The sequence below is a fragment of the Glandiceps talaboti genome, chromosome 8 (genome assembly GCF_964340395.1).
Source record: "Glandiceps talaboti chromosome 8, keGlaTala1.1, whole genome shotgun sequence".
In the NCBI taxonomy this organism is placed as follows: domain Eukaryota; kingdom Metazoa; phylum Hemichordata; class Enteropneusta; family Spengelidae; genus Glandiceps; species Glandiceps talaboti.
Genome location: NC_135556.1, coordinates 20,783,981 through 20,809,550, shown reverse-complemented (window position 1 = coordinate 20,809,550; position 25,570 = coordinate 20,783,981). Strand labels below are relative to the sequence as shown.

At 35.9% G+C, this 25,570-nt stretch overlaps 1 protein-coding gene and 1 long non-coding RNA gene across 2 annotated transcripts; both read left to right on the top strand.

The window, feature by feature from the left end:
* Positions 1-1,006: 1,006 nt before the first annotated feature.
* LOC144439072 (heat shock 70 kDa protein 4-like) lies at positions 1,007-25,570 on the top strand. Its single transcript, XM_078128325.1, has 18 exons — positions 1,007-1,286; positions 2,588-2,645; positions 7,854-7,994; positions 8,968-9,090; positions 9,985-10,084; positions 10,698-10,831; positions 12,925-13,020; positions 14,239-14,387; positions 14,804-14,880; positions 15,620-15,771; positions 16,272-16,375; positions 17,059-17,192; positions 17,741-18,003; positions 18,490-18,729; positions 19,306-19,431; positions 20,205-20,432; positions 20,996-21,157; positions 21,680-25,570. Exons 1-18 carry the CDS (start codon positions 1,180-1,182, stop codon positions 21,872-21,874), a joined length of 2,589 nt encoding a protein of 862 aa, XP_077984451.1. The 5' UTR covers positions 1,007-1,179; the 3' UTR covers positions 21,875-25,570.
* On the top strand, positions 6,029-7,286 carry LOC144439107 (uncharacterized). Its single transcript, XR_013481097.1, has 3 exons — positions 6,029-6,067; positions 6,291-6,334; positions 6,836-7,286. It is a non-coding gene; the product is annotated as an uncharacterized LOC144439107 (long non-coding RNA).

Below are 25,570 nucleotides of genomic sequence, written 5' to 3'. Positions count from 1 at the left end.
CGCTAGTGCGTTGCGTCAGCGGAAAAAACATACTCTGGCCGTAGGGTAAAGGACAAATAATCTATTTTGTTCAAGCGATTTTCCGGATTTTTAATATTATTTTCTGTTATTTTGGTGATAGGGGTCCCAGATGTTTGCACAGTATTCTAATTTTGACCGGACGAGGGTTTTGCATGAATTTTGCAGAGGAATTTTGGTTTTGTGACAAGAGTTGATGTTTCTTCTAAGAAGGCCTAGCATTTTATTTGCTTTATTTCTGACTTGCTTGTTGATGTGATGTGCCCATTACAATCACTAAAGACACTGGTCCAAGCCCCATATCTCGGAGTTGAAACTTAAGTAACGAACTTTCACATGTCAGTTTATATTGTACTCAGTGATGATTTGTTTCTTCTTGTGAGTAATGTGTATGGTGTAACATTTTCCTGGGTTGAAATTCATTTGCCTTTGCTTGCCCATTTTCCAAGGGCATTGATATCTTCATTCTTCCTGTAGTGATGTGCAATCTTGCTGTGTTGTGACATCTCTGTAGATGATGCAGACATCGGCAAAAAGTCGGATTTTGGAATTAACTGCCTTTGGTAAGTCCTTAATGTAAAGAAGGAAGAGGAGAGGGCTTATGGTATTCGGCGAAACAGGAGAGATCCTAAAACTGTTCCTGAGTAGGCCAGATAACACTTGAGCTGAGATTCGTATACGAATCCAGTCTGTACAATCCAATTCCGATGCTAATTTACACCATTTTCCCCGAAAATCCCCGAATACGACATACATTTTTGCTGTTTGTAATAATTTACGCCAATGTTTGAACTTGCATGGCGTATCCATTATATTTATTGACGGCATGTCAAATTTGGGTGAACTTTTCCACCAATAAATAGATTTTTAATTGTGCAAGCAAAACGCTCAAGTATACGCATGCGTATACTAGATTCTCCCGAACCTTCTCGAAAATGACGTCACGGACCGTCGTCCATGTGATCTTGTCTAGAAAATCGCCGGTACCGTACAGCTGAGAAAGTTCTCGACTAGATGGCTATATAAGGAAGAGACCAAGCTGATTGTGCCATCTTAGCAGTATTGTGTTCACCACTTCGTCACAATACATTGTCCAGGAATATATTCTGATTACAAACATATAGTAGACCCAACCAGAAATCACGAGAAAATAGAAGAAACATGTCCGTTGTCGGATTTGACCTAGGAAACCAGTCATGCTATATTGCTGTAGCACGATCGGGTGGTATCGAAACTATCGCTAACGAGTACAGCGATAGGAATACACCGTAAGTTACTACTTTATTTTGTTATGGTCTCTAGTATATTCCAGTAGAATTATTCCATCGAAAATCATATTGATAATTTTAGGCGAGTCGTAGTATGATTCGGGCATTGTACTCTAGTCAGGCATTCATTCATTACATTTTTTGTCAATGGACGTGCCATCATTGTGCCATGTGGATTTACAACGTGAAAGGTACAGCTCCCTCCCCCTTCACCGCTGCTGTCTTAGTGAATCCACCCACTGAATTCGTGTACACTGTCTGCGTGATAATCCATCTTTCAAGCTAGAAATTGTTATTTTCCTTTTAATGGAAATTTCAATTTCTTTTAATTGGCAAATTTCTGGAATTTTCTATAGCCGTCTGTCTTGCACATTATGTCATTATTAACAATTATAACATAACATGCTTCACTATTATTTACAACATGCTATGGAAAGCATGGTATGTTGTAAATACAGAGACAAAATGTCACAATTCAGCAGATCTGTCTCGATTTACAAATTTAATACATGTGTCAGAAAGGAATTTTGCAATTAACCACATCACTGTATGTTCACCAGTGACAGTAACAGCTACATGAACAATAAAAGTATTTGAACAATAAAACTTTTAAACGTTTGTGTAGGACTAGGAGAGAATTTTTCATAGTTTTGGTGAGCAGATCTAGCAAGAATGTACCGGTATCCCCAATAAGACTTCTGTTAAAATGACAAAATTTCTGTGGATAAGCTTCAGAGAGATACTAATTTTATTGGTAGCTGATACAAAACAGTAAACATGAAGGACAATAATTCTCTATCGGGGTGGGGGGAATTCCTTTGTACACAAAAAATAACAAGTTGGGAATGACAGGATTAATTGTTTTCATAGAACTTGAAACTAAGATATTTATATTATATTATCATCACTTTAATAAAGCACAATCCATCAAACTCTGTTCAGTGTTATAGTGCCCTCACCAGGGACACGTTCCTAGTAACCCCACTGACATGTATGAAGTTTGGTCTCAGTTTGAGAATCAGATTCATATTGGGGGACACTATCAGAGACTAGTCTTATATTGAGTCTCAGATTCAGCCTCATATAGCCTCTGCATCTGAAGATATCATCTTGGTATTACAAAAAAATAAAAAAAATATTGAAGTGACAAGATATAAATTGACAGACATCTCAAAGTTTTATACACTTTGTCAACAGATTACAAAGATCAATAAAGAAAACAGAACAATGTGTATTAGAAACAGAAGTAACTGATAATTACTAAATGTGATTCTTCTTTGGCTTTTGTTCATATTTTACAGAACATATGTATCGTTTGGAGAGAAACAGAGAATGATGGGAATTTCTGCAAAAAATCAGGTAAGGACAGGTTGATGCCAGATGGTCGTACCATTACACAATGTAGCTACATGTACATGTAGTTGTAGCCCTCATGTTGATACAAGGGTCAGGAAGTACAACCAGCTTATAATATTTATACTACAGCTAGACTGACTTGGCCAATCAGAGGCCTTGATTTTGGTTGGTTATATGGAGCCATAACCCACTCTTTCTTAGGGGTGTGACCTATATTACACTCAACACTCAATTTGCATGCACCAAATTACACAAAATTTTGAAAAAGATCCGTTTGAGCCAATCACGCTGTAGTATTAGTAAGATAGACAACTCATTCGGTAGGATTATGTGCCCAAAACTCGGAGGTATGCCCCCTCGTTTATTGGCACATAACCCTCCCGAACTCATTGACTATCTATTACGTATCTCAAAAGTGCAGTGAACAATCAAGGTCTATGATGTAAGTTACAGTGTATAACACTCCAGACACGCTTAGGAATATCATATGTTTTTATACATTCATTGTACACATTTTTTCACATGTAGCAATCTTTATGTCTACATGGGCAGTTTTTCAGCTGAAAAATGTCAACACTGCCATGTCCACTGATATGCAGCCTAGATCCTTCATGATGGCAGATTTCAAGTAACGTTCACCTCCACAGCTACTATGTGCTTCGTAGACATGATAATGAATTTGTATTTAAACCTAAAAATATATTTATAATTTCACTCAGTGGTGGTTTAACCCATCGTAGATACATCCAAGCCCATCATGGAATCTATCCCTTTGTGATTTGCTGATTCTGATCATTAATAGTCAGATCACATGATGATGCCATTGATGTCATCTGACACAGTGGGTCAATTTATTAAAAAAAACAGTAAGAACGTGTGCCTGTTTTCTGGGTGACGCTTCATATTGAAAACAGTAGGTCTTAGCATCTGTGGAGGCAACATTAGTCAAAATATGCCAGCACAGAGGATCTTGGCTAACTTATTTTATTTGGACTTTGTTCAAACGTAGGGACTGCTGAAGCTATAATTGGACAACTGCCAGTGTCCACTCAGTGGAAATGATACACATCTGTTATATGCTAGGGAGTCCAAGCCTATTTCTATCCCAAACATAACCTCCTAGCTTGAATACAAATATTTGTCTATCAGCATCCATTGATTCTACATCCTTGCCTTGGTTCATGCTAGAGACCACCAACACAGCTATATGACAGTGTGAAGTCACACTGAGATAATGTATATCAGTGTACATGTAACTGTTAGCACTTGTCATCAACTGTGGATAAATGTGTTACAGCTATACACATCATGTATGAGGAATTTGACATGTTTTCACATGATATATCCACACAGCTATTTTGTTATTTGAACAGTTGTCAGATAATAATGTTCACATTACTAAAAGTTTGTTGGTGAGAGAGTACTTCTGGTATTACTCTGGTAAGCTTGTTGGTGTTTTGAAAATCTTCACATAACTATTTAATCATGTCCGATGATGGCAGTGTTATACCAAATGTTTTGCAGTTCGTACAAATCTACCTGAGGTTCCCCCAGTTACATTGTAAGCCTGTTGTCATTCTAATTAATGCAATTTCAACTATGGGATTTAGTGAATGCTTTCCCTGATGGCTGAGTGTTGTGTGTACCACCAAGGACAGGCTAGTATGTGGAAGCGCAATGTCACTGCCGAGTTTGTAATCTCCCAGTAATTTTCTAAAGGATGAAAGTGATTTGATGATGTAGCGATATGTGGCTAACATCAGAGACCCATAATAAACACTACATAGAGTGCTTGCTACAGTCTACAAGTTAATGCCCAGTTCAGATTAAGATTAAATTTTAGGTGTGAAAAAAAATAATTTGTAAGATATGACATGTCACATTCATGTTTCACTATCAGCAACCACTTACATGGTGCAGAAGCCTGATAGAACAGAACATGATGTATGTTATTCTGTGGTTACAGTCTAGAAAAATACTGGCTTGGAAAACAGTTTGGTTAAGAACAAAAGAATGGGGCTATCCTTATGGCTCCTGTGATACAATTACAGTAATGAGAGGACCTGTGATTAAAAACCCCTGGTAATCATGTAGAACTGAACTCTGTCCACATATATTGCACCCAGGTCCCTTAGTGTTGGTGATTAATTAAGAGTAGCAGAGATACACGTATGTGAACATCACAGTGTGTAGGTCACTATGGTGTGAGTGGTGAACACTGGAAAGTTACTTCTGTACTTCCTCATTTGAGACAATATTGATTCAGTTAGGAAGCAAGAATAGACTAAAACACAGTGTTACGCTAAACTTTCTTACTTCATAATGTAGATTTTAATTACCATTTTGTGGTGTCATAATAAAGCACTGATCTGATTTATATGGTGATAACTCAATAACATGCATTGTGTTTTTAACAATGGCTTTGTCATTACATTTCAAAATACCATGGTCATTCACTGTGCATTCATCCATTCATTGGGGGAATGTCCTCAATCCTATTGTTAAGAGTCTACAGTTATAAAGTAATGTCCTTTACTAGTTTAGGTATAGGTATGTCACAAATCAAAATGTCACACCTGAACCTGAGATACAATATTTTAAACTGAAATAGTCAATGTATCTTATAAAGCCATGTCTATTTGTGCATAAGTAATATGAAATGATAGTGGCAAAATTTGTTTGCAGTTAAGTGATCTTTACATCAATGACAGTTTATAGGTGTACTCAAAATCATCTAAACATTCCTTGTGTGTAACTGATAGTGGTTTCTAACTAACTGTGAGTGGAGGTGTAAATGGTAATGATACTGTATAGGAACTAGACTGTGAGTGGAGGTGTAAATGGTAATGATACTGTATAGGAACTAGACTGTGAGTGGAGGTGTAAATGGTAATGATACTGTATAGGAACTAGACTGTGAGTGGAGGTGTAAATGGTAACGATACTGTATAGGAACTGGACTGTGAGTGGAGGTGTAAATAGTAATGATACTGTATAGGAACTAGACTGAGTGGAGGTGTAAATGGTAACAGTACTGTATAGGAACTAGACTGAGTGGAGGTGTAAATGGTAATGATACTGTATAGGAACTAGACTAGTGAGTGGAGGTGTAAGGTAATGATACTGTATAGGAACTAGACTGAGTAGAGGTGTAAATGGTAATGATACTGTATAGGAACTAGACTGTGAGTGGAGGTGTAAATGGTAATGATACTGTATAGGAACTAGACTGTGAGTGGAGGTGTAAATGGTAACGATACTGTATAGGAACTGGACTGTGAGTGGAGGTGTAAATGGTAATGATACTGTATAGGAACTAGACTGTGAGTGGAGGTGTAAATGGTAATGATACTGTATAGGAACTAGACTGTGAGTGGAGGTGTAAATGGTAATGATACTGTATAGGAACTAGACTGTGAGTGGAGGTGTAAATGGTAACGATACTGTATAGGAACTGGACTGTGAGTGGAGGTGTAAATAGTAATGATACTGTATAGGAACTAGACTGAGTGGAGGTGTAAATGGTAACAGTACTGTATAGGAACTAGACTGAGTGGAGGTGTAAATGGTAATGATACTGTATAGGAACTAGACTAGTGAGTGGAGGTGTAAGGTAATGATACTGTATAGGAACTAGACTGAGTAGAGGTGTAAATGGTAATGATACTGTATAGGAACTAGACTGAGTGGAGGTGTAAATGGTAATGATACTGTATAGGAACTAGACTGTGAGTGGAGGTGTAAATGGTAACGATACTGTATAGGAACTGGACTGTGAGTGGAGGTGTAAATAGTAATGATACTGTATAGGAACTAGACTGTGAGTGGAGGTGTAAATGGTAACAATACTGTATAGGAACTAGACTGAGTGGAGGTGTAAATGGTAATGATACTGTATAGGAACTAGACTAGTGAGTGGAGGTGTAAGGTAATGATACTGTATAGGAACTAGACTGAGTAGAGGTGTAAATGGTAATGATACTGTATAGGAACTAGACTTAGTGGAGGTGTAAATGGTAATGATACTGTATAGGAACTAGACTGTGAGTGGAGGTGTAAATGGTAATGATACTGTATAGGAACTGGACTGTGAGTGGAGGTGTAAATAGTAATGATACTGTATAGGAACTAGACTAGTGAGTGGAGGTGTAAATAGTAATGATACTGTATAGGAACTAGACTAGTGAGTGGAGGTGTAAATGGTAATGATACTGTATAGGAACTAGACTGAGTGGAGGTGTAAATGGTAATGATACTGTATAGGAACTGGACTGTGAGTGGAGGTGTAAATAGTAATGATACTGTATAGGAACTAGACTAGTGAGTGGAGGTGTAAATGGTAATGATACTGTATAGGAACTAGACTGTGAGTGGAGGTGTAAATAGTAATGATACTGTATAGGAACTAGACTAGTGAGTGGAGGTGTAAATGGTAATGATACTGTAGAGGAACTAGACTGAGTAGAGGTGTAAATGGTAACGATACTGTATAGGAACTAGACTGTGAGTGGAGGTGTAAATGGTAATGATACTGTATAGGAACTAGACTGTGAGTAGAGGTGTAAATGGTAATGATACTGTATAGGAACTAGACTGAGTAGAGGCGTAAATGGTAATGATACTGTATAGGAACTAGACTGCGAGTGGAGGTGTAAATGGTAATGATACTGTATAGGAACTAGACTATGTGAGTAGAGGTGTAAATGGTAATGATACTGTATAGGAACTAGACTATGTGAGTGGAGGTGTAAATGGTAATGATACTGTATAGGAACTAGACTGTGAGTGGAGGTGTAAATGGTAATGATACTGTATAGGAACTAGACTGTGAGTGGAGGTGTAAATGGTAATGATACTGTATAGGAACTAGACTGTGTAATTGAATGCAATGCCTCAGATTCCCCACTACATGTAATGATTGAATAGATTATGTTTCAGTGAAAAAAGGGAGCAATTTTGAATGTGGAAGTAAAATAACAAGATAACTTGCAGCATGTAAGATATGACATGTAGGGGTACCCACACATCAATTTATCTAACTTGCAGATCTGGACTGGATACCTTTAAATTCCAAAAAGTCATGACAAAAAATGTTCCTGTGGTTTAATCTGACATAATGATGTCTCTACTTGTGCGTATGTGTCTTTTGAAAATACCATGTTTCATTCATTTACGAACATACTTTTTAATATGCCATGTATTTGTTTTCAGGTGGTAGTTAATATAAAGAACACTGTCTATGGTTTCAAGAGGTTAATTGGAAGGAAGTATGATGATCCGTTTGTGCAGGCAGAGAAAGCCAAGTATCCGTATGAAGTTGCTAGCCTGCCCAATGGTAATGCTGCCATAAAAGTAAGTGTACATGCACTGATTCTGACGAATATATATTGTCAAATGTAGGCTATTGATGAGCACACCTAGTGACCAAACTACACAATCTTTCATCTTTTGTGTAACCAGAATAAGACATACATGTATTGTCTGTGTATAAGCACTTTAAATTAATAGACTTTGGTTGTCTCCTTCCCCTCTACACAGCCTATTAAAAATGCTAAGCAGGTCAGTAATAATAATCACTCAATTTCAGTTATTTTCTAAAAATATATAAAGATATCCTCATTTTATGCAAGTGAAATGATGAGAACTGCTTAATCCATTCTCTGAGCTTTTGTGTTTGTCTGGCCAATCAGCACCCAGCTTTGGCTGGGCTGTGAACACAGTTAATTAACCTAGGGATGCCAGTGTATTACTGATCCCCTAAGTTCCTTGCTGTGAGTCCGCTGTTTGTTCCAGACTTCACAGGGAGGGTTACATGACATTGGCATGTACCCTCTTGAATCCAACGACGTTATAGCTTTCTGATCACTTGTTTCTTGTGGAAATGAAATTCTATGTGGGAAGGCGGGCGATCACCCAAAACAAACAAACAACACAAAGCTATGGAAATAGAGGTATTAATAAAGACATCTAGCCACTTTCACCACATCAGATTTTAATCAGATTAAGACTATTCCAACATAGTTGATCTGTGTATCTTCTGATTTGGTCCCTACTCCGAAGCTTCATGAAAACCCAAAGATTTAAATCAGGGAGTGCACAAGTGAGGCAAAGCATCGCAACACAAATGAAAGTACTCAAATGTTTTCCTAATATGTGGGAAAACAAACTTCACCTTCAAGGTCATAAGCATATGTAACATTTGCCATTTTCATGCACCTTACCAGATCAAGTTTGAATAGCTACTGTGTTTCAACTCAGCTGGCATCTTAAATCTTTTTCTTTTTTTAAATTAGTTTTGTTTGTGTTTTGTAATTTCCTTTTACAGGTAAGATACTTAGGAGAAGAGGAAATGTTCAGTATGCAGCAAGTCACTGGTATGATGCTGACACGGCTGAAAGAAACTGCAGAAGCAGCCCTTGGCAGAAAGGTTGTGGACTGTGTCCTTTCAGTAAGTAATTGCTTGTTTCATTGTTTGCTGTTTGGCCATTTGGGTTGCAAAGTAGTTGACAGGTATAGACTAAACATGACTAACAACAAATGTAATATATGATAATCACACCTACATGTAGATGCACATTTATCTAATAGTTCCTATCTCTCAAAATGTAGATTTGAACTTTCGCTTGTGTGCAACATAAAAATGGGGTTTGTTCAGAAACTTGTTGAACTATTATTATACATTAATAGAATGACAGGACAAGTCTCAAACACATGTAATACTGTATGTCTACATAGGAATACAGACAGAGACATATAGGTTGTAATACCTTTCAATATATTTTGTATAGTTTGATTTTCAACTTTTCTCCAGTTGTGTTATAATTGTGGTGTTCTCTGTTTTCACAAACTAAGACAGATAATCATACTGTAGCCATGTTTTTTGGCACTTGATTTATTTTACTAGATGACTAAAGTAGTGCCTACTTTCTCCTTGCACTGTCAACCATATTAAGGTGTGCCTGACATAATGTCCTAAATTGCCAATTTGCCACATTTTTCATGCACCAAAATAAATATGTTTGCAGTAGAAAGGTAGTACTGGTAGTCCCAAAATTAGTGTCAGCCGCTCAGCGTAACAATAATAGTTTTAGTGAAATATGTGTCTGTCTTAGCTTGTCAAAAGTGATCGTGTCAGAGTAATAACCAACATTCCTTATACAAAAAGTCCTTTCTTCGTATATTTGGCTCCACTAAAATAAAGTTCTTGCAGAATCCAGAATTTTTTATTTGCTTGAATACTAATCTGATACATTGACATGAAAAGAAATAAAAGGTGATGCTGATCAGTTCTAAACTTTCTTTGTGTTACAAATGTTCAACTTATTTGTTGATATGTTTTCAGGTTCCTAACTTTTACACTGATGCCGAGAGAAGAGCAGTTTTAGATGCAGCACAAATTACAGAACTTAACTGTTTGAGACTAATGAACGACACCACAGCAGGTAGAGTAGTGTGTGTGTGTGTGTGTGTGTGTGTGTGTGTGTGTGTGTGTGTGTGTGTATGTGTGTGTGTGTGTGTGTGTGTGTGTTTACCTCTCTGTATGTGTGATATTTGTGGCTGTATCTTTGTGTCTGTCTGTGTGCATAAATGAGTGATTTCATACTTGCAATTTGCATCCTTAATATGCCTTATACCAGCCACTATTACATAACACATGATTTAGATGTACTTACCCAGTCTGTCTGTCAGTATATGCCACTGCAATATGATGTCTTTAATTTTAAAGAGATTTCTTGGTTGCTTGACAGTGACACACAGCTGTTGCCAGGTTCTCACGCAAATGAGGAAAAATCATGGACCATTGTTCCCTATGTTAAAATACAGCTGTCTGACTAATCTGTTGTTCCATATACAGAGGGACATATACAATGTACATGTACCTCAGTCAGAGACACCCCAGTCATCTCAACTGAATCAATATAACCAAACCCAAACCACACCCCTCTATCTCAAAATGACTTCACTACTACATTATATGTACCATTATGATTACACATACAAATGTATGCAGTTGTTTATTGCCAGACTACATATAATTTTTTTTGTATTATTCAGTTGCCCTGGCCTATGGTATTTACAAGCAAGATTTGCCACCACCGGAAGAGAAGCCCCGTAATGTGATTTTTGTTGACATGGGTCATTCCGCTCTACAAGTTGCTGCATGTGCTTTCAACAAAGGGAAACTAAAGGTAAATAAACAGCTTTCTTCCCTTCTTTTGAAGCAAATGTTGATCTTAAATATCTAAACATATGATTTTTAATTACAAATGATTTGATTTCAGTAGCTTTGTACAGAAGATGAACGTTGATGAGTTTTTGAATTGTAATGTGTACATTTACTGTCATCTTGCATTTTTTCTCTATTGTACCTCACTCTCTGGTAGCTTGTACTAACGAGTAGAAATACGCCCATCTTGTCCCAAAAAATAAGTACTAGTAGTTGTATTTTGTCCCCAAAAAATGAGAACCGATTGTTGTATTTTGAAAAAAAATACTAGAGTGAGCAAGATATATAACAAGGGCTTTGAGCCCACTTCTAAAGTAATCTCATGAAGAGATGAAAACTGCATTTCAAAAATAGACTTCAGTTACTGTCAGTATGACATTTAGATCATATTACTTTGTTGAAATCAATAATACCACCTTCAGGCATACAGCATACTTAATTTGTAGACACATTCTGTCCAAGCTATAAAGGGGCACATGCTATATGTAACCATGTCAGCTACAAGTGGTTTAGATTTCCATACAATATTGATTAAAAAGTAGCTACAGTGTATTCATTTTAATGTCACTGTACATGTATGTCTTCAGTGGTATTAAATATCCTGTTCTGGTGCCGTTGACAACATTGATGGCATGATTAGGGTTTGTGTGTCTTTTCTTTAGTATGTGTATGTTGCATTGTGGCTTTAAGACAGTATAATTGCCTGGCTTGAGTTCTAGTGATAGTTTGAGTGATAGTCAATTCGAATGTAGAATATACAAGAGCTTTTTAATATACAAAAGAAATTTCTCTCTCCCCCCATAAAATATACATAAATAAATAAATAAATAAATACATAAAATAAAGTACATGTATATACACTCAGCTTAGGTCCCTATGTACATTGTAACTGCAAAGGCAATGACAACAGTCTTTAAATTTACCTTTTGAAAAAATGCATATGGAGAAGTTGAAATTCACACCAGTTTTGAAGTCTTCATTGTTACTGTACAGTAAGATTAGTAGTAATAAACACACCTACATGTACATGTAGATGCACATTTATCTAATAGTTCCTATCTCACAAAATGTAGATTTGAACTTTCGCTTGTGTGCAACATAAAAATGGGGTTTGTTCAGAAACTTGTTGAACTATTGTACATCAATTGAGTGACAGGACAAGTCCCAAACACAATATGTTTTCATAGATGCAATAAGAGGTATAAGGGTACGCTACCTTTCAGGTAATTCAGTTTTTATTTTCTTGACCACTGTCATAAGCCTCATTCAAAAATGTATGTTTTCAGTTTTGGAGAGATTCTCGATATGTTTAGATTTGTAAAGTTAACGTCCTCTGTAAGCATGACTGAAATGAAGGGCAGTAGTAGGTAATATCTACTTGAATTCCCTAGTCACACTGCGCTGCTAGGGCTTTCCATACAATGTTATAGTAAGACTATAGACATAGCTAGAAAACTATGTCAGTTTTGCCTGATTTCTCTCTGTTACCAGGGTTACTGTACATAACCTTAGTAAAAACACTGGGTATGTTATGATATATATGATGTGATGTGATATGATGCAGTACATTGTGATATGATGCAGTTCGATGCGATATATATGATACAATGTGATACAATGAAATACAATACCATACATTATGATTGATGCAATATATGATGCAATACGATATGATACAATGTGATGATGCAATACATTGTGATATAATGCAGTTCGACGCGATATATATGATACAATGTGATACAATGAAATACAATACCATACATTGTATGATTGATGCAATATATGATGCAATACAATATGATACAATGTGATATGATGCATTATGATGCAATGTAACATATGATGCAGTATAATATGATACAATACAATATGATATGATATGATGTGATATGATACGATACAACATGATACGATGCAATATAATACGATATGATATGATGTGATATGATACAATATGATATGGTTATTATACATGTTTGTGGCCTTCTTCAGTTAAATGTACACATGTATGTCCTTTTTTGTCAACAATAATTCATTTTGTTTTGACACTAGATGCTAGCTACAGCTTCAGCTACGAGTATTGGTGGTGGTACGTTTGACAGAATACTGGCCGACCATTTTGCCGCTGAATTCAAAACAAAATACAAAGTAAGTAATATAATTGTAATCTTTGAAGACATAGTATAGGTACAACCTAAAGTGTATGAAAAGTAGATACTTATATGTGACATTTCAAATGAGTGAGAAGTGCCATTGGTATCTATGGCAACCACAGGATGAGACTTGTAAGAGGATTGTCTGGTTGTATACTTCACTGAAGATAATAAAAAACGTGATTTATGAATTATTTTACGAACTATATCAATATGGTAACTATGAAAACAGATAACAGATGTGTCATATCCTTAGATTTTTACCAACATTTAATTATGCAGTGCATTTATACACAAGACAGTTTGCTTGAATTATATGTTTTATGAATGTAATGACATGATGTTTATTGTGCAGGAGTAGCAATGTACAAATTTCTTTGCGTAAATTGACAAGTTATTAATTATGTTTACGTAATATTTGACTTTATTTGGTGGAGACAACAAGCCATACTGAGCTTGGAAGATTTCAACAAGCATTCCAGTAAAGAAAAGTACTTGTGATGTTTTTACACTTGTGTTATTGGAATGATAACAAACTTAAATTTAGGCATTTGTAAGAAGCCATCAAACTATGGGAGTTAATGTGCACTCTGATTCATTATATACCAGTGTTGCTGCCAGCCTTTTGAAAGAGTGGGACATTGTGTACCAAGACTTTCATTTCTCTGGGTCATCATAATTTTTTTTGGGACATTATAAAAAAGCGCCAATGGCATTGTAGCACAACTGTACAGTTTTAAAAATATTTACCCACATGCTGATCCATGCTAAATATTTGCTGAATGATTATGCAGTTGCCTATCCAACCCTGTTGTTATCTATGCAATATACGCAATCATTTGGCTGTTGCTATAGGCATGGTCATGTCGCTAAACTTATTTGCATACAGTTTTAGTGTGGGTCATCTATGACCCGTCACTTCCAAAATTGTGGGTCAGGTCCAAAAAATGTATGTCAAATGACCCAAAACCCCCTCTGGCTGCAACACTGTATACATGTAGTAGAGTCCCTTGCCAGGTATTTTGTCAATAACAGTCAGCCGTACACCTTGGAAAAAAAGTCATGTGATATTTCCTAGCTGTACTACCTAGTTACTTGAAAGCTATGCACGTCAAGGTGTCTGAATGAATACTAGGCGAGGAACTGTATATTCTGAACTGAAATGAGCTGTTTACGGTTGTAATATGTTTGCTGTTTGCATCATCAATTTTAGGTTGATGCCAAGAGCAACCCAAGGGCTTATACAAGATTGCTAACAGAATGTGAGAAAGTGAAGAAACAGATGAGTGTTAACACTAACACACTTCAGTTGAATATTGAATGTTTTATGGATGACAAGGACGTCTCTGGTAGAATCAATAGGTAATTATGTATTCATTATTTAACATATGTATGTTACTGTCCTATGTAAATTTCGGTTTTCTATACTTTTCAAAAGTTGATGTAAAATCATGTGCACAATTAATGTAATATTTCTCAAAGTATATCTGATGATGAAATCTGGTCTTTTTGTCCATATTTGGTAATCAATCTGACTTTTTGCACCATATTTGGCAATCAAGTATGGTCTTTTTATCCATATTTGGCAATCAAGTCTGGTCTTTTATCCATATTTGGCAATCAAGTCTGGTCTTTTATCCATATTTGGCAATCAAGTCTGGTCTCTTGCTAAGTTACTCATTGAAATGAACCACCTAATCAAATATCAAATTACGTATTGCCAGTATGCATGAAGAAATGGTTATCTAATCAAATGAGTATGTTTCTTTGTCTTACAGGACTGATTTTGAGCAGCTTGCAGCTCACGTACTGAGTCAGTTAGAAGCACCACTGAAGCAAGTTTTAGCCGAGTCTAGTAAGTTTTCTTTGTTTACGATAACTAACGTCAAACCTATGTTAGTGGTTGCACAAAACAGTGACTTGATTATAGCAACTGTCATTACACAGGCTCAAATTACTTCTGTTGTAAATTGTATCATATCATGAGAGGTTAATAGTAGTAGTCTTTCATGCCTTGTGTGATAATTTAGTGAGGAACCCCGGTGAAAATACCTTGACCCCGCCATTGTCCTTATGTGAAAAGATAACATGCAACAATGGCAGACTAACATTTGGAGAGCAAACATAGATGAAAACTGCATTTTGTGCAACTATATATTATGTAAGATGTTGATATAAGCTAGCAACAGTCTTTGATGTCCTTACACTCACAGTAGAACATAGTCTGCAAGATACAGAAATTCGTTCCACGCTGTCGGCCAGTACTCGTTGTGGTTAAAGAATCCTGATAGGGCTGAACAACACGACGTATGTTACAATCTAAGTAGAACAGTGTTTCTGATAGCAAGTTTTCCTCAAGTGGCTGCATATTCAACCCTATGCAGTGTCCACTTTATCTTGACCCAATTGTGTAATGTGCCACATCAAACAAAATAGTTTTAGTTCGTGTCTATCTTAAATTGCTGACAGCACGTATTCCGTAGCAATTTGTAGATTTTTTTTCAGTAAATTTGAACGATTGACAATATATATAAGTAGATCAACATTGATGGTTCCCAAACCTTGACTACATTTTTTGATTTTTCTCATAATAGAATTGAAGAAGGATGACATAGAATCAGTTGAGATTATTGGAGGTTCCACCAGAGTATCAGGTGTGAAAGACATAATTAGAAAAGTGTTTGGGAAAGATGTCAGTACAACTTTAAACCAGGATGAAGCTGTGGCTAGAGGATGTGCTCTTCAGGTCAGAGTTCATTCATACCTCATTTGCATACACGGTTCATGTACTTGAATGTATACAATCAATATTTTACATCTTATATTTTTAACATTATCCCTGTCTTTAGCTGGTGCAACCACAAGGTGTACATTTACAAAAAACTAGAAAAATAAGCACACAGTATTTAAGACATTAAAATATGGTCGTTTGGTACGAGTCCTTCAAAGCATTCAGAATAATTTCGCTGTACATTTTTTGTACTTGATATATCGTGACTTTTAAGAATTTGAGTTGTATAATACGTTTCTCACAACTGTATTGGATTGTCATCTTTTCCTCTAGTGTGCTATTTTGCCCTTGTATATAAATTAGAACGTTTTTACTCATATTTCGAAAATAGCAGAACAGTATCTTGATATTTACATTTTTTTTTTGTATGCATTTGAGTTCATTTATTTATCTGTCACAATTTTTATTGTGCCTCCAAACAATATTCATTATGTATTGTCATCTTTTCCTTTCAGTGTGCTATTTTATCTCCAACATTCCGTGTACGTGAATTTGCCATCACTGATTTAACACCCTACCCAATCAAACTGACCTGGAATGCAAGCCTTGATGAAGAAGGGTAAGGAAGAGTTAATGACCTTCATTTCGGAAATTCTCCCACTAATCATCATGTTGACAGCTATGCTATTAAGTCACATGTACATACATGTATCATTTTATCTTCATGTTTATGCCTGTATACCCACTGACCACAGTCAACGCCACCATTTGTTTTGTACAGCCATGTCTACTCACTTACATGTATGTTTAGACTCATTTCCCCTCTTATCACATTCAGAACCCTGTAACCGTCTACCTTGTTCAACTCAATGTATACATTTGTGATCATGTCCACCCACATACAGCTATGTTCAGTGACATTTATTCCATATGCAATCACATGTACACATTAATAATGTATATATAAAATGGTATAAACATAAAATGTCTGTAGTCCAGATGTGTGTATAAAAAGGTCAGCCTGGAATGTTCAGTCTCGATGTACGCGTCTGTGAATATGTTCAACCTCATGCACCCATGTTCAGATGCACTCATGTTCAGTAACGTGTACCCGTTTCATGTCCAGTCCCATGTACTCAATGTCATGATACACCTTACCATACCTCCATGTTCAAACATACATATAATGATACCCAACCATCTCACTTTCTAAATGCATCACCGTGCATGTTCAGCTCCATTGTGTGAACTCTGCTAGACGTGTGTCCTGATAATCAAACATTGATTTGATTGTTTTGACAGTGAAATGGAGGTTTTCAGTAGGAATCACCAAGCACCATTCTCTAAGATGTTGACCTTTTACAGACAAGAACCATTTGAATTAGAAGCTGCATATGCTGACCTCAAACATTTACCCTATCCAGATCCACATATAGGTAAGTAAGTCTATCAACTAGACCAGTTATACCTCAACATCTGTCATGTATTTGCTGTTCCTGTAAAGTATTTAAAAGATCAAAGTGACATGTACAAATAAAAATATGTTACAGTGCAGCTCAAAATTCTCTTTACTGTTTGGTTAACATTGGGCTGGCACTAACACTTCACCAACATTTGCTAGCAATTAGAAGGTTTGATGCCTGCACCAGCTGTGTGTTGATACCAGGCTAGTTCAGTGCAAAGACTAGGCTGCTACTAACACTTCATCTAAATCAGTTAGCAACCAGAAAGGTTAATGTCTGAACAAGCCCGATGTGAAAATTTGGCTAACACTCGGCTGGCACTAACACTTCACCAGCATGCATTAGTAACCTGAAGGGTTGATGCCTACACCAACCATATGTTAACTCCAGGCTTGCCTCGTGATTTTTTGTGTAATCTTAAATTTCCAATTTCATGACTGTATTCACATCAGTTTGCCAATCTGTATGATTGTATAAACAATGTACCACTGTAATTTTCTGGTTTCTTTTTCTCCCTAAAGGTCAATTTGCCATTTCCAAAGTAACACCAAATGCAGCCGGTGAAAGCTCAAAGGTGAAGGTCAAGGTTAGGGTCAATATACATGGCGTTGTATCATTGCCATCGGCATCAATGGTGGAAAAGATACAAGAAACAGAGACACCAGAACAGAACGGTCCAGAACCAATGGAAACTGATCAGAATGGGGACCAGAATAGTAAAAAGGAAAACAGTGGCAATGAACAAACTCAGGAAGAACCAATAAAACAAGAGAAGCCTGATGAAGTAGGTTTATATTTTTTATATGTCAATGGTTGTACTAGAAATTTACCTTGTGTTGATTTCCAATGAACCTGAAATTTGAAAATGAAAAACTAAAACTGGCAAATATATTTCATAGATAAATTCAAAATAGTTTTGGAAAATCAAATCTGAAATTTATGATGATATTTCATCAGTTTCATAGGTGTACTGCAATTTGTTGTGTCATGTCCCTTGCTCAAGAAATCTATTTACCCGCTGATCATACTGCCACCTACAGGTCAGTTGTAACTATGGAATTTATCATTCTGATAATGATCATTGACCGAAACAGATCAAAAGCTCAGTGCTCTACTAAATTTAACTGCCTGTGGTACCATTTCATTTCAGTCATAAACATAGAAACATCTTTCATCTGCCAAAAAAACCCAGAAAACTTTACTCAAACATTGTTTTTTGGGAAATTATATAATTATCATAAATAACTTTTGCACCCTTAATTCTGTATAGACTCCAATGGACACAGATGCTGAAGCTCAGAAGAATCAGAATGCTGCTGCCACAGAGGGCGCCACAGACGGTCCAACTGAAGGGGATAAAAAACCAGAAGATAACAAAGGTGAAGGTGATGAGAAGAAGACAGACGCACAGCCAAAGAAAAAGAAACAAGTGAAAATGACTGACCTACCAATTGAAGTCCATGTCAATAAATTTACACCAGAGGAATTGAATTTAGCTGTTGAGAAAGAGGTAGGAGATTCTATGGTGTTAGCTCATCATGATTAGTAGGCTGACAGATTCGTCGTTGTTCAATGGTGTTCCTGTTAACCATTAAAATTATATGTGTTGGGACTAAACATGTTATCCATAATTGGGTGCACAGTAAAAACTACTCCAGTAAATAATCCAGTACAAAGGATAACCACATTAAAATACACTTCTAGCATTCTTTCCACACAACAAAGTTTTGGTTGACCTTAGGACAGAGTGAATTACTTGGCGGGATATATAGTAAACAATTGCAGTTCAAAAGCTCATTTCTCATCATTTTAAACACACACAAAAAAAAGTATTAAAAGATGTTCGAAATAGAAATGAAAACTTTCAACTTTTGTTGGTGGAGCAGATAATAGTTTGATGCAAATTAATACTTACACAGGTCCTTGTACCATTTGAGTTGAGGTCATACACTATGAATAAAAAGAGGTATGAGTCATACCGAAATATGGTTGTATACAAGTGTATTATCAAAGTCTTAACTTTAGCTGAATATGCAGGAAGATGGTGAATAAGATGAAGTAAATGTTTATTTTGCTTTCTACACAGGGTAAGATGGTCATGCAAGACAAACTAGAGAAAGAAAGAGGAGAAAGCAAGAATGCACTTGAGTCATACGTTTATGACATGAGGAGTAAAATATATGATACATATGAAAAATTTGTCTCAGAAAAGGTGAGTAAATGTCTCTGTGTCTCTGACGGAGATTTGCTCAGATGAAACACTTGAGAAGCTTTAAGGGTGCCCCAAATTAGCTGAAATGGTTACCATTGACACTAATCACACATAGGCTCAAGAAACAGCCTGTATGAAATTATTGAAGAACCTGATAAGTTCCAGATTATTACATCACAAAAAAAGAAAACAGACAGCTTTTTGAACTGGTCAGGAATGATATCTACTTCAGATTAGTGCCACCGGTGGCATAAGTACTGATTCTTTTATCTTTCCTATAACCATAACATAGTGTATTGTATGATAATAACAGTAGACCCCTAATGTTACCTGGTACACTGCTCCTTCATTCTGTTTGAGTAAGTATGCAGCCCACGGTACACAAACATAGACATGTACATGTGCTAGACTCCATTACCTACGTTCCGATCATTTCTAATGTCCTTACAATACTAATGCTATTCGTGCCCTCACTTCTGGCTTCAATACAGTTTGTCAACAGCACTCCTAGTGGCCAAACCATGAAATCTTTTATGTTGCTGATGACAGAATATGGCATATTGGACCATTTGTTCTTTTTAGTCTTGCTGTATTGCAATTCATGTTGAATAGATTCTACTAGTATAGTTGCCAGTGATATACATAGGATATAGTCTAAATAGTGTGCATCAGGGAAATAAAACGTGATTACCCTGCAGTATCTCACGTGACTGTTCATTCACTGTGTATATGCCTCAGTGTCTTGACTGCATTCTCTCTTCTTCCCCACACAGGAAAAGGAAAAGTTTTCCAAGCTTCTAGATGGCACAGAAGACTGGCTGTACGAGGATGGAGAAGATGAAAAGAAACAAGTATACATCGATAGACTAGCTTCACTAAAGAAAATAGGTGATCCAATTGTAACTAGACATAGAGAAGCAGAATTGAGGCCTAAAGCTTTTGAAGAATTGGGTACCACTATACTACATATTAGGAAAGCACTGGAGTTGTATGCGCAGAAGGTAAATGATGGGTAATGATTGAGATTCTAAGGCATTCAAATGATATATATGTGGTCTCATCACATATTCCAGCCATACAAGTAATATCACTCTGTGCACTGTATACAGTTCATGCGTAGGTGCTCTTGTTTGGTCGCTTCTCATGAGCATGATTCAGTAGATATTTCCATGTGTATAGTTTCCATTAGAGCAACTTTACATTTTCTCCATATTTCTTATGACACCATTTCTTCATTGTGGTGAAGTGATTTTTAAAAACGTCGCCCTCTATGGCATGATTAGAAAAAACCACAGCATCACGATGGTAAGACGAAGACACCACAATAGTGTCTTGGCAAAAATTGTCACTCATTGCAGGAATTCGGGACCTTTAATGAAACAAATGTATCAAAGTTTCCTTCTGACTTTAATTATTGTCGCTAAGTTATCCAGACTCTTTAAAAGTAGGGGTATGAATTGCTAGCCAGGCTGTGAAAGAATGTACATACTATCAAAAATGGATAATGGCTAGCTGACTGGTAGTTGATACTAATACTAACAGTATTGTGTGATTACATTTACAGGATGAGAAGTATGACCATATACCTGAAGAGGAAATTAAAAAGGTTGAGAAATGGCTAAAAGAGAAAGATAAATGGTTTAATGAAAAACTGAATGCACAGAATCAGCTAGCTATCAACCAAAATCCAGTTGTCTTAGCAGACCAAATTCTTACAGAGAAAAAGGTAATGTAACCTTCATAATTACTCAAACCTTAAAACAGCTATTACCCACAATCCCAGTGAATGTGTGCTGTTCATCAGTCAGCAGGGTTGACTGGTATAGCATGAAGCATTTCAAAGGTTCACACTGATAGGCCAGAAAACAATACAAAAATCTCAGCTGTATTGTAATTAATATAACAAGAAAGTATAGTTATGCATGCTTACCAGATAGTGGAGTTTTCTGGGGGCTTCACATAAACTGTGTTGACTGAGGCACATTGATGTCCCACTCTCTGAGGGCTTCACATAAGTCCCTTTGACCGAGTCACAGGGATAGTTCAAATCTTACCTAAGGAATTGAATCATTCAGAAGTAAGTGGTAGCAACAAGGCAAGAACAGGGAACTTGCCAGTTCTGAGTTCACTACACTATTTTGACAATTCTGAATGTGCAAGTATTCCAAACAACAAGTTTTGTTCCAATATGAAATTATGCAACAGATTGCCACAGTCTCACTATCTTTTCATTTCTGTTATTTTCCAGTTCTTAGAGAGCAACTGTAATCCCATTCTTAATAAACCCAAACCAAAAGAAGAACCTCCCAAGGAAGAAGAAAAGAAGGAAACGAAAGCAAATGAAAACACAGAAGAAGTAAAGAAGGAAGAAACAAGTCAACAAGAAGAAGAACAAAAACAATCAGAAGATGGTAAATCAGAAGAGCATATGGACCTAGATTAAATAAGATTAGAATCATTAGTCATTTTAATTCACCTCCAGATTTGATACAAAGTTTGTAGCAGAGGCTCAGATCACAATGGCGTTATTTTCCTTTCTAAAAGATGTATGTTGTAATCACATTTGTAGGTGGTTCACTAAAAGTATGGTGGTTCACAGATTTTTTCCATTCGTGGCGCTCAAGGACATAAATATTGATTAAATTTGATCATATAAACTGAAATTTTGTACAGGCAGGAAAAATGAAATGTATGGTGTTTTGTAAAATTGTACCATTCTTGTGTGCTAGAATCTGGCTCGGTTGAAATTAGTTCAGTGTTAGTGAGTGCAATGTACACTTGTGAAGTTATTCTTCCACTGTTTGTCAATCTTCCATTGAAACCAAGACATTTGCCTAAAGAAAAGTTGTCACATAACCTCTACTGTGTTAAGGTAGAATGCACCTTGGCAAAGAATTTCCCTGAAAACCAAAGCTTTTCAATTCCTCTAGATGTTGTCATATGAAAACTTGTTCTTGGTCCTTTGAAATAAGTAAAGATAATTGGGGTTTCACCATCTTGTTTTCAAGGAAATTGTCAATCTTTTATTTTCCCTTAGAGGTAACGCAGTACTTGGCAGCCATGTTGGATTTTAAAATGACTTAATTTCAATGTCATTTTAACCTCTATTTAAAAAAAAAAATTGTACAGTGACTCCATGTGTCATTTCTTGATTTTAACCGATGATAGGTTGGTTTTTTGTTTATCAAAGTAAATGCAATTTTTGTGTTGCATTCTACACTCAAAGCAAAACTTACGATAAATCAGACTGTTCTACCTTTTATTAATATTGGAGTGTGACAAATCCTCGACTCGTAGTCAAGTCCTCAAAATCTGAGCGTTGGGGAGCCTACTTTTCTGATTGTATCGTAACTTGGATAAAATATGTGACATATAATAAGGTTGATATACAATTTATTAAACAATCCCCTTTACAGATTATGATAAAAGTTGTGTTATTTATTTGTGAATTGAGTAAGTGCACACCTTGAGATAATTCATTGAAGACTGTATTCCAAGCTTGTGCGTAAATTTGTCTTCAATGGTCCTGCCATGATGATGTTACGTTGTTGGTTTTTCAACCTTCACAAGTGTTAACCCTTTCATGACTAGAGACGAGTTTTAAATAATATGGGGACCCAATTTATATGAATATTTTCATAATTACAATAATATTACGTTATTAGGAAGTAACATTTCTTTAATTCCAGTCTAAAATGAAGTTGATATATGCCAAAACTTACATAAAACAAGAATTTTGTCCAAACAATTTAGGCGGGAATGTTTTCAGTATTGAAGGGGTTAAATGTGAAAGACATTTTCTGTTTTATGTAATTACAATATGTTGTTAAGTTATACGGCAATGCTTTGTCTCCTCATATGCATGTCATGTTTTGTTATTACCTCACCATATTATCGTTATTGATCATGTCCAGATGATGAAGTTGCATGAAATAATTTTCTTTCTTTTTTCATGATTAAAAAAATTGCATTTATTTGTGCCTGTGGCCTACCAAATGGCTGTGATATTTACTGATGACATGTAGGGATTCTGTGTAATGTGTCACAAAAAATAATTTGCAGTGACCTTTTTGGGGTGACTTTGTGAAATAAACAAACATGTGTTCAAATTTTAGGTAGTGCTGCATGAGTCCATTTGATAAAAGAAATGACTAAAGAAGATCTGTAGGTAAAACCAAATGCAAGTTAGATTGAACTTGATTTTGTACGTCCTGATTAAGAGTTACATTAAAGGGTGCAATAATTACAAAAGATTTCAAAAAAAACTGTCTTAGTTCATGTATGCTATTGATGTCAAACAAAGTTGTTTAATGTAACACTAGTCAAAATCCTCTCAAAGATAACAAGGTATGTTGAGAACTTGTGTTATGTTCAGTTCAGTTGAAGAAGTTTCCTCCACTACCGTATGTGGAGAACCACATACAGTGACCTGTGTAAATAAAAAACACATTAACACAACATACATAAGCAAACAGGAAAGGGATGGTGACAATCCAAGGCCAATAACTCTCAAGCTGTTCTGAATTTAGCTTTACTACCTAGAGAGGTAGGAACAGCAGTGTTGATGTAGTGCAAACTGTAGCCCTCTAGCGATAGCTTCGATTTCATGTAAAGTATTGTCATTTATCTTGTGAAATAGAATGTTGGGTCTAAGATAAGTTTAGCTAATTAAGCAAACTGTAGTCATAAGTTTGTCCAAAGTGTGATAGTGCCAAGACTGTTCATATGTCATGAACAGATAGATACCTTGGCATAATGTGAAAACCTAAACTGGGAACAATCATTCATTTGAAAATAGATATTGATTCCAAGTGATGTTGATTTTCGAGTAATGTAAAAATTGTACTGGGAAGAAGGATTCAGTTGAAAAGAATGATTTCAGTATAGAATGGTGACAGGCTCTACACAATGAATAGTCTTTAAATACCACATCTTGTGTCACCAAGTGAAAACAATGATGAACAGTATGCTGTTGATATTTTGGCTAAAAAAAATTATTTTGCAAACGTGGCAATAAGAATGACCCACGTTCAAAGTTACAGTTTGGATAGATGATGTGTAATTTCATGTAAATTGGAACTGAAGTGAACTGTACATTGTTGGTTATTGACTGTTTAGGATGCAAATCCACAGATATTTTATTGTCAGAGTAAGTAAGTTATCAGTTATAGAGAGACAACTACTTTAGAGACACAATCAGTGTGTTAGCATAAGCAGTATTAAATATCAGATTTTGAAAGAAATTTCTTTGTTTTTCCAGAATTGATGATTTGGTCATGAAAATGGCATGTTTCTAATATTGCTCTTAACTAAGCATTTTTCATGTACCATGTATAGATTTTCACTGCGCCACTTTGTTTGAATGTTATCTAAGTGTTTGGCTTCTGTTCTGTGTAGATGGGTGAGATGAAAATAACAATATAACGAGGGTGTGTAAGCTTCTCAAAAGTCATAGGATTTCAATCCCCCCCCCCTCCCCCATAGAAAGAGGATTTTAATGAAGTGATCAGCCGTAAGTTGTTAAGAATGTACCCATTGCTAGACGAGACAGTTGTCCACCTCAAATCAAATGAGAAAGCAAGCTGTTGGTGAGTGAGTGGTGATATGAACTGTGTCATACTCTTTGGAAAATGAAATGAGCTGTCCATGAAAACCTGAAATCACTTGGAAATATAAAGTATACATGTACGAACTCTATATGAAGCAATATTGAATGTTGGCGATGCCACTCAAACTTTGTAAATTTTGTTGTGCAAGATCTTTGATAAGGAAATATGTTCCTGAACACCAGCATCTGGCCATACAAGTTTTTATTTGTTTTACTTTGATGCTACTGCTCATATATATATATATACTGCATGCATAATTAGATGTTTGAGAGGTCAATATAGGTTTATTGCATTGTAATTTATCAGCTTCAAAACTCGTGTGTTGCAGTACTTTTCTCAAACATGTTAGCCAACTATGTACATTTCTTCCTAAAATGTATTATTTGCAAAGGAAAAACAAACTACATAAGTTTTGATGTGCAAAGTACTTAGTAGAAATGGTATTCCGACAGTTGTATGCTTATAATAATGTATTTGTGAGTAGACAAAATTTCAAAGTAAATAAACTGTTCAAGCGAATTTCCCAAAAA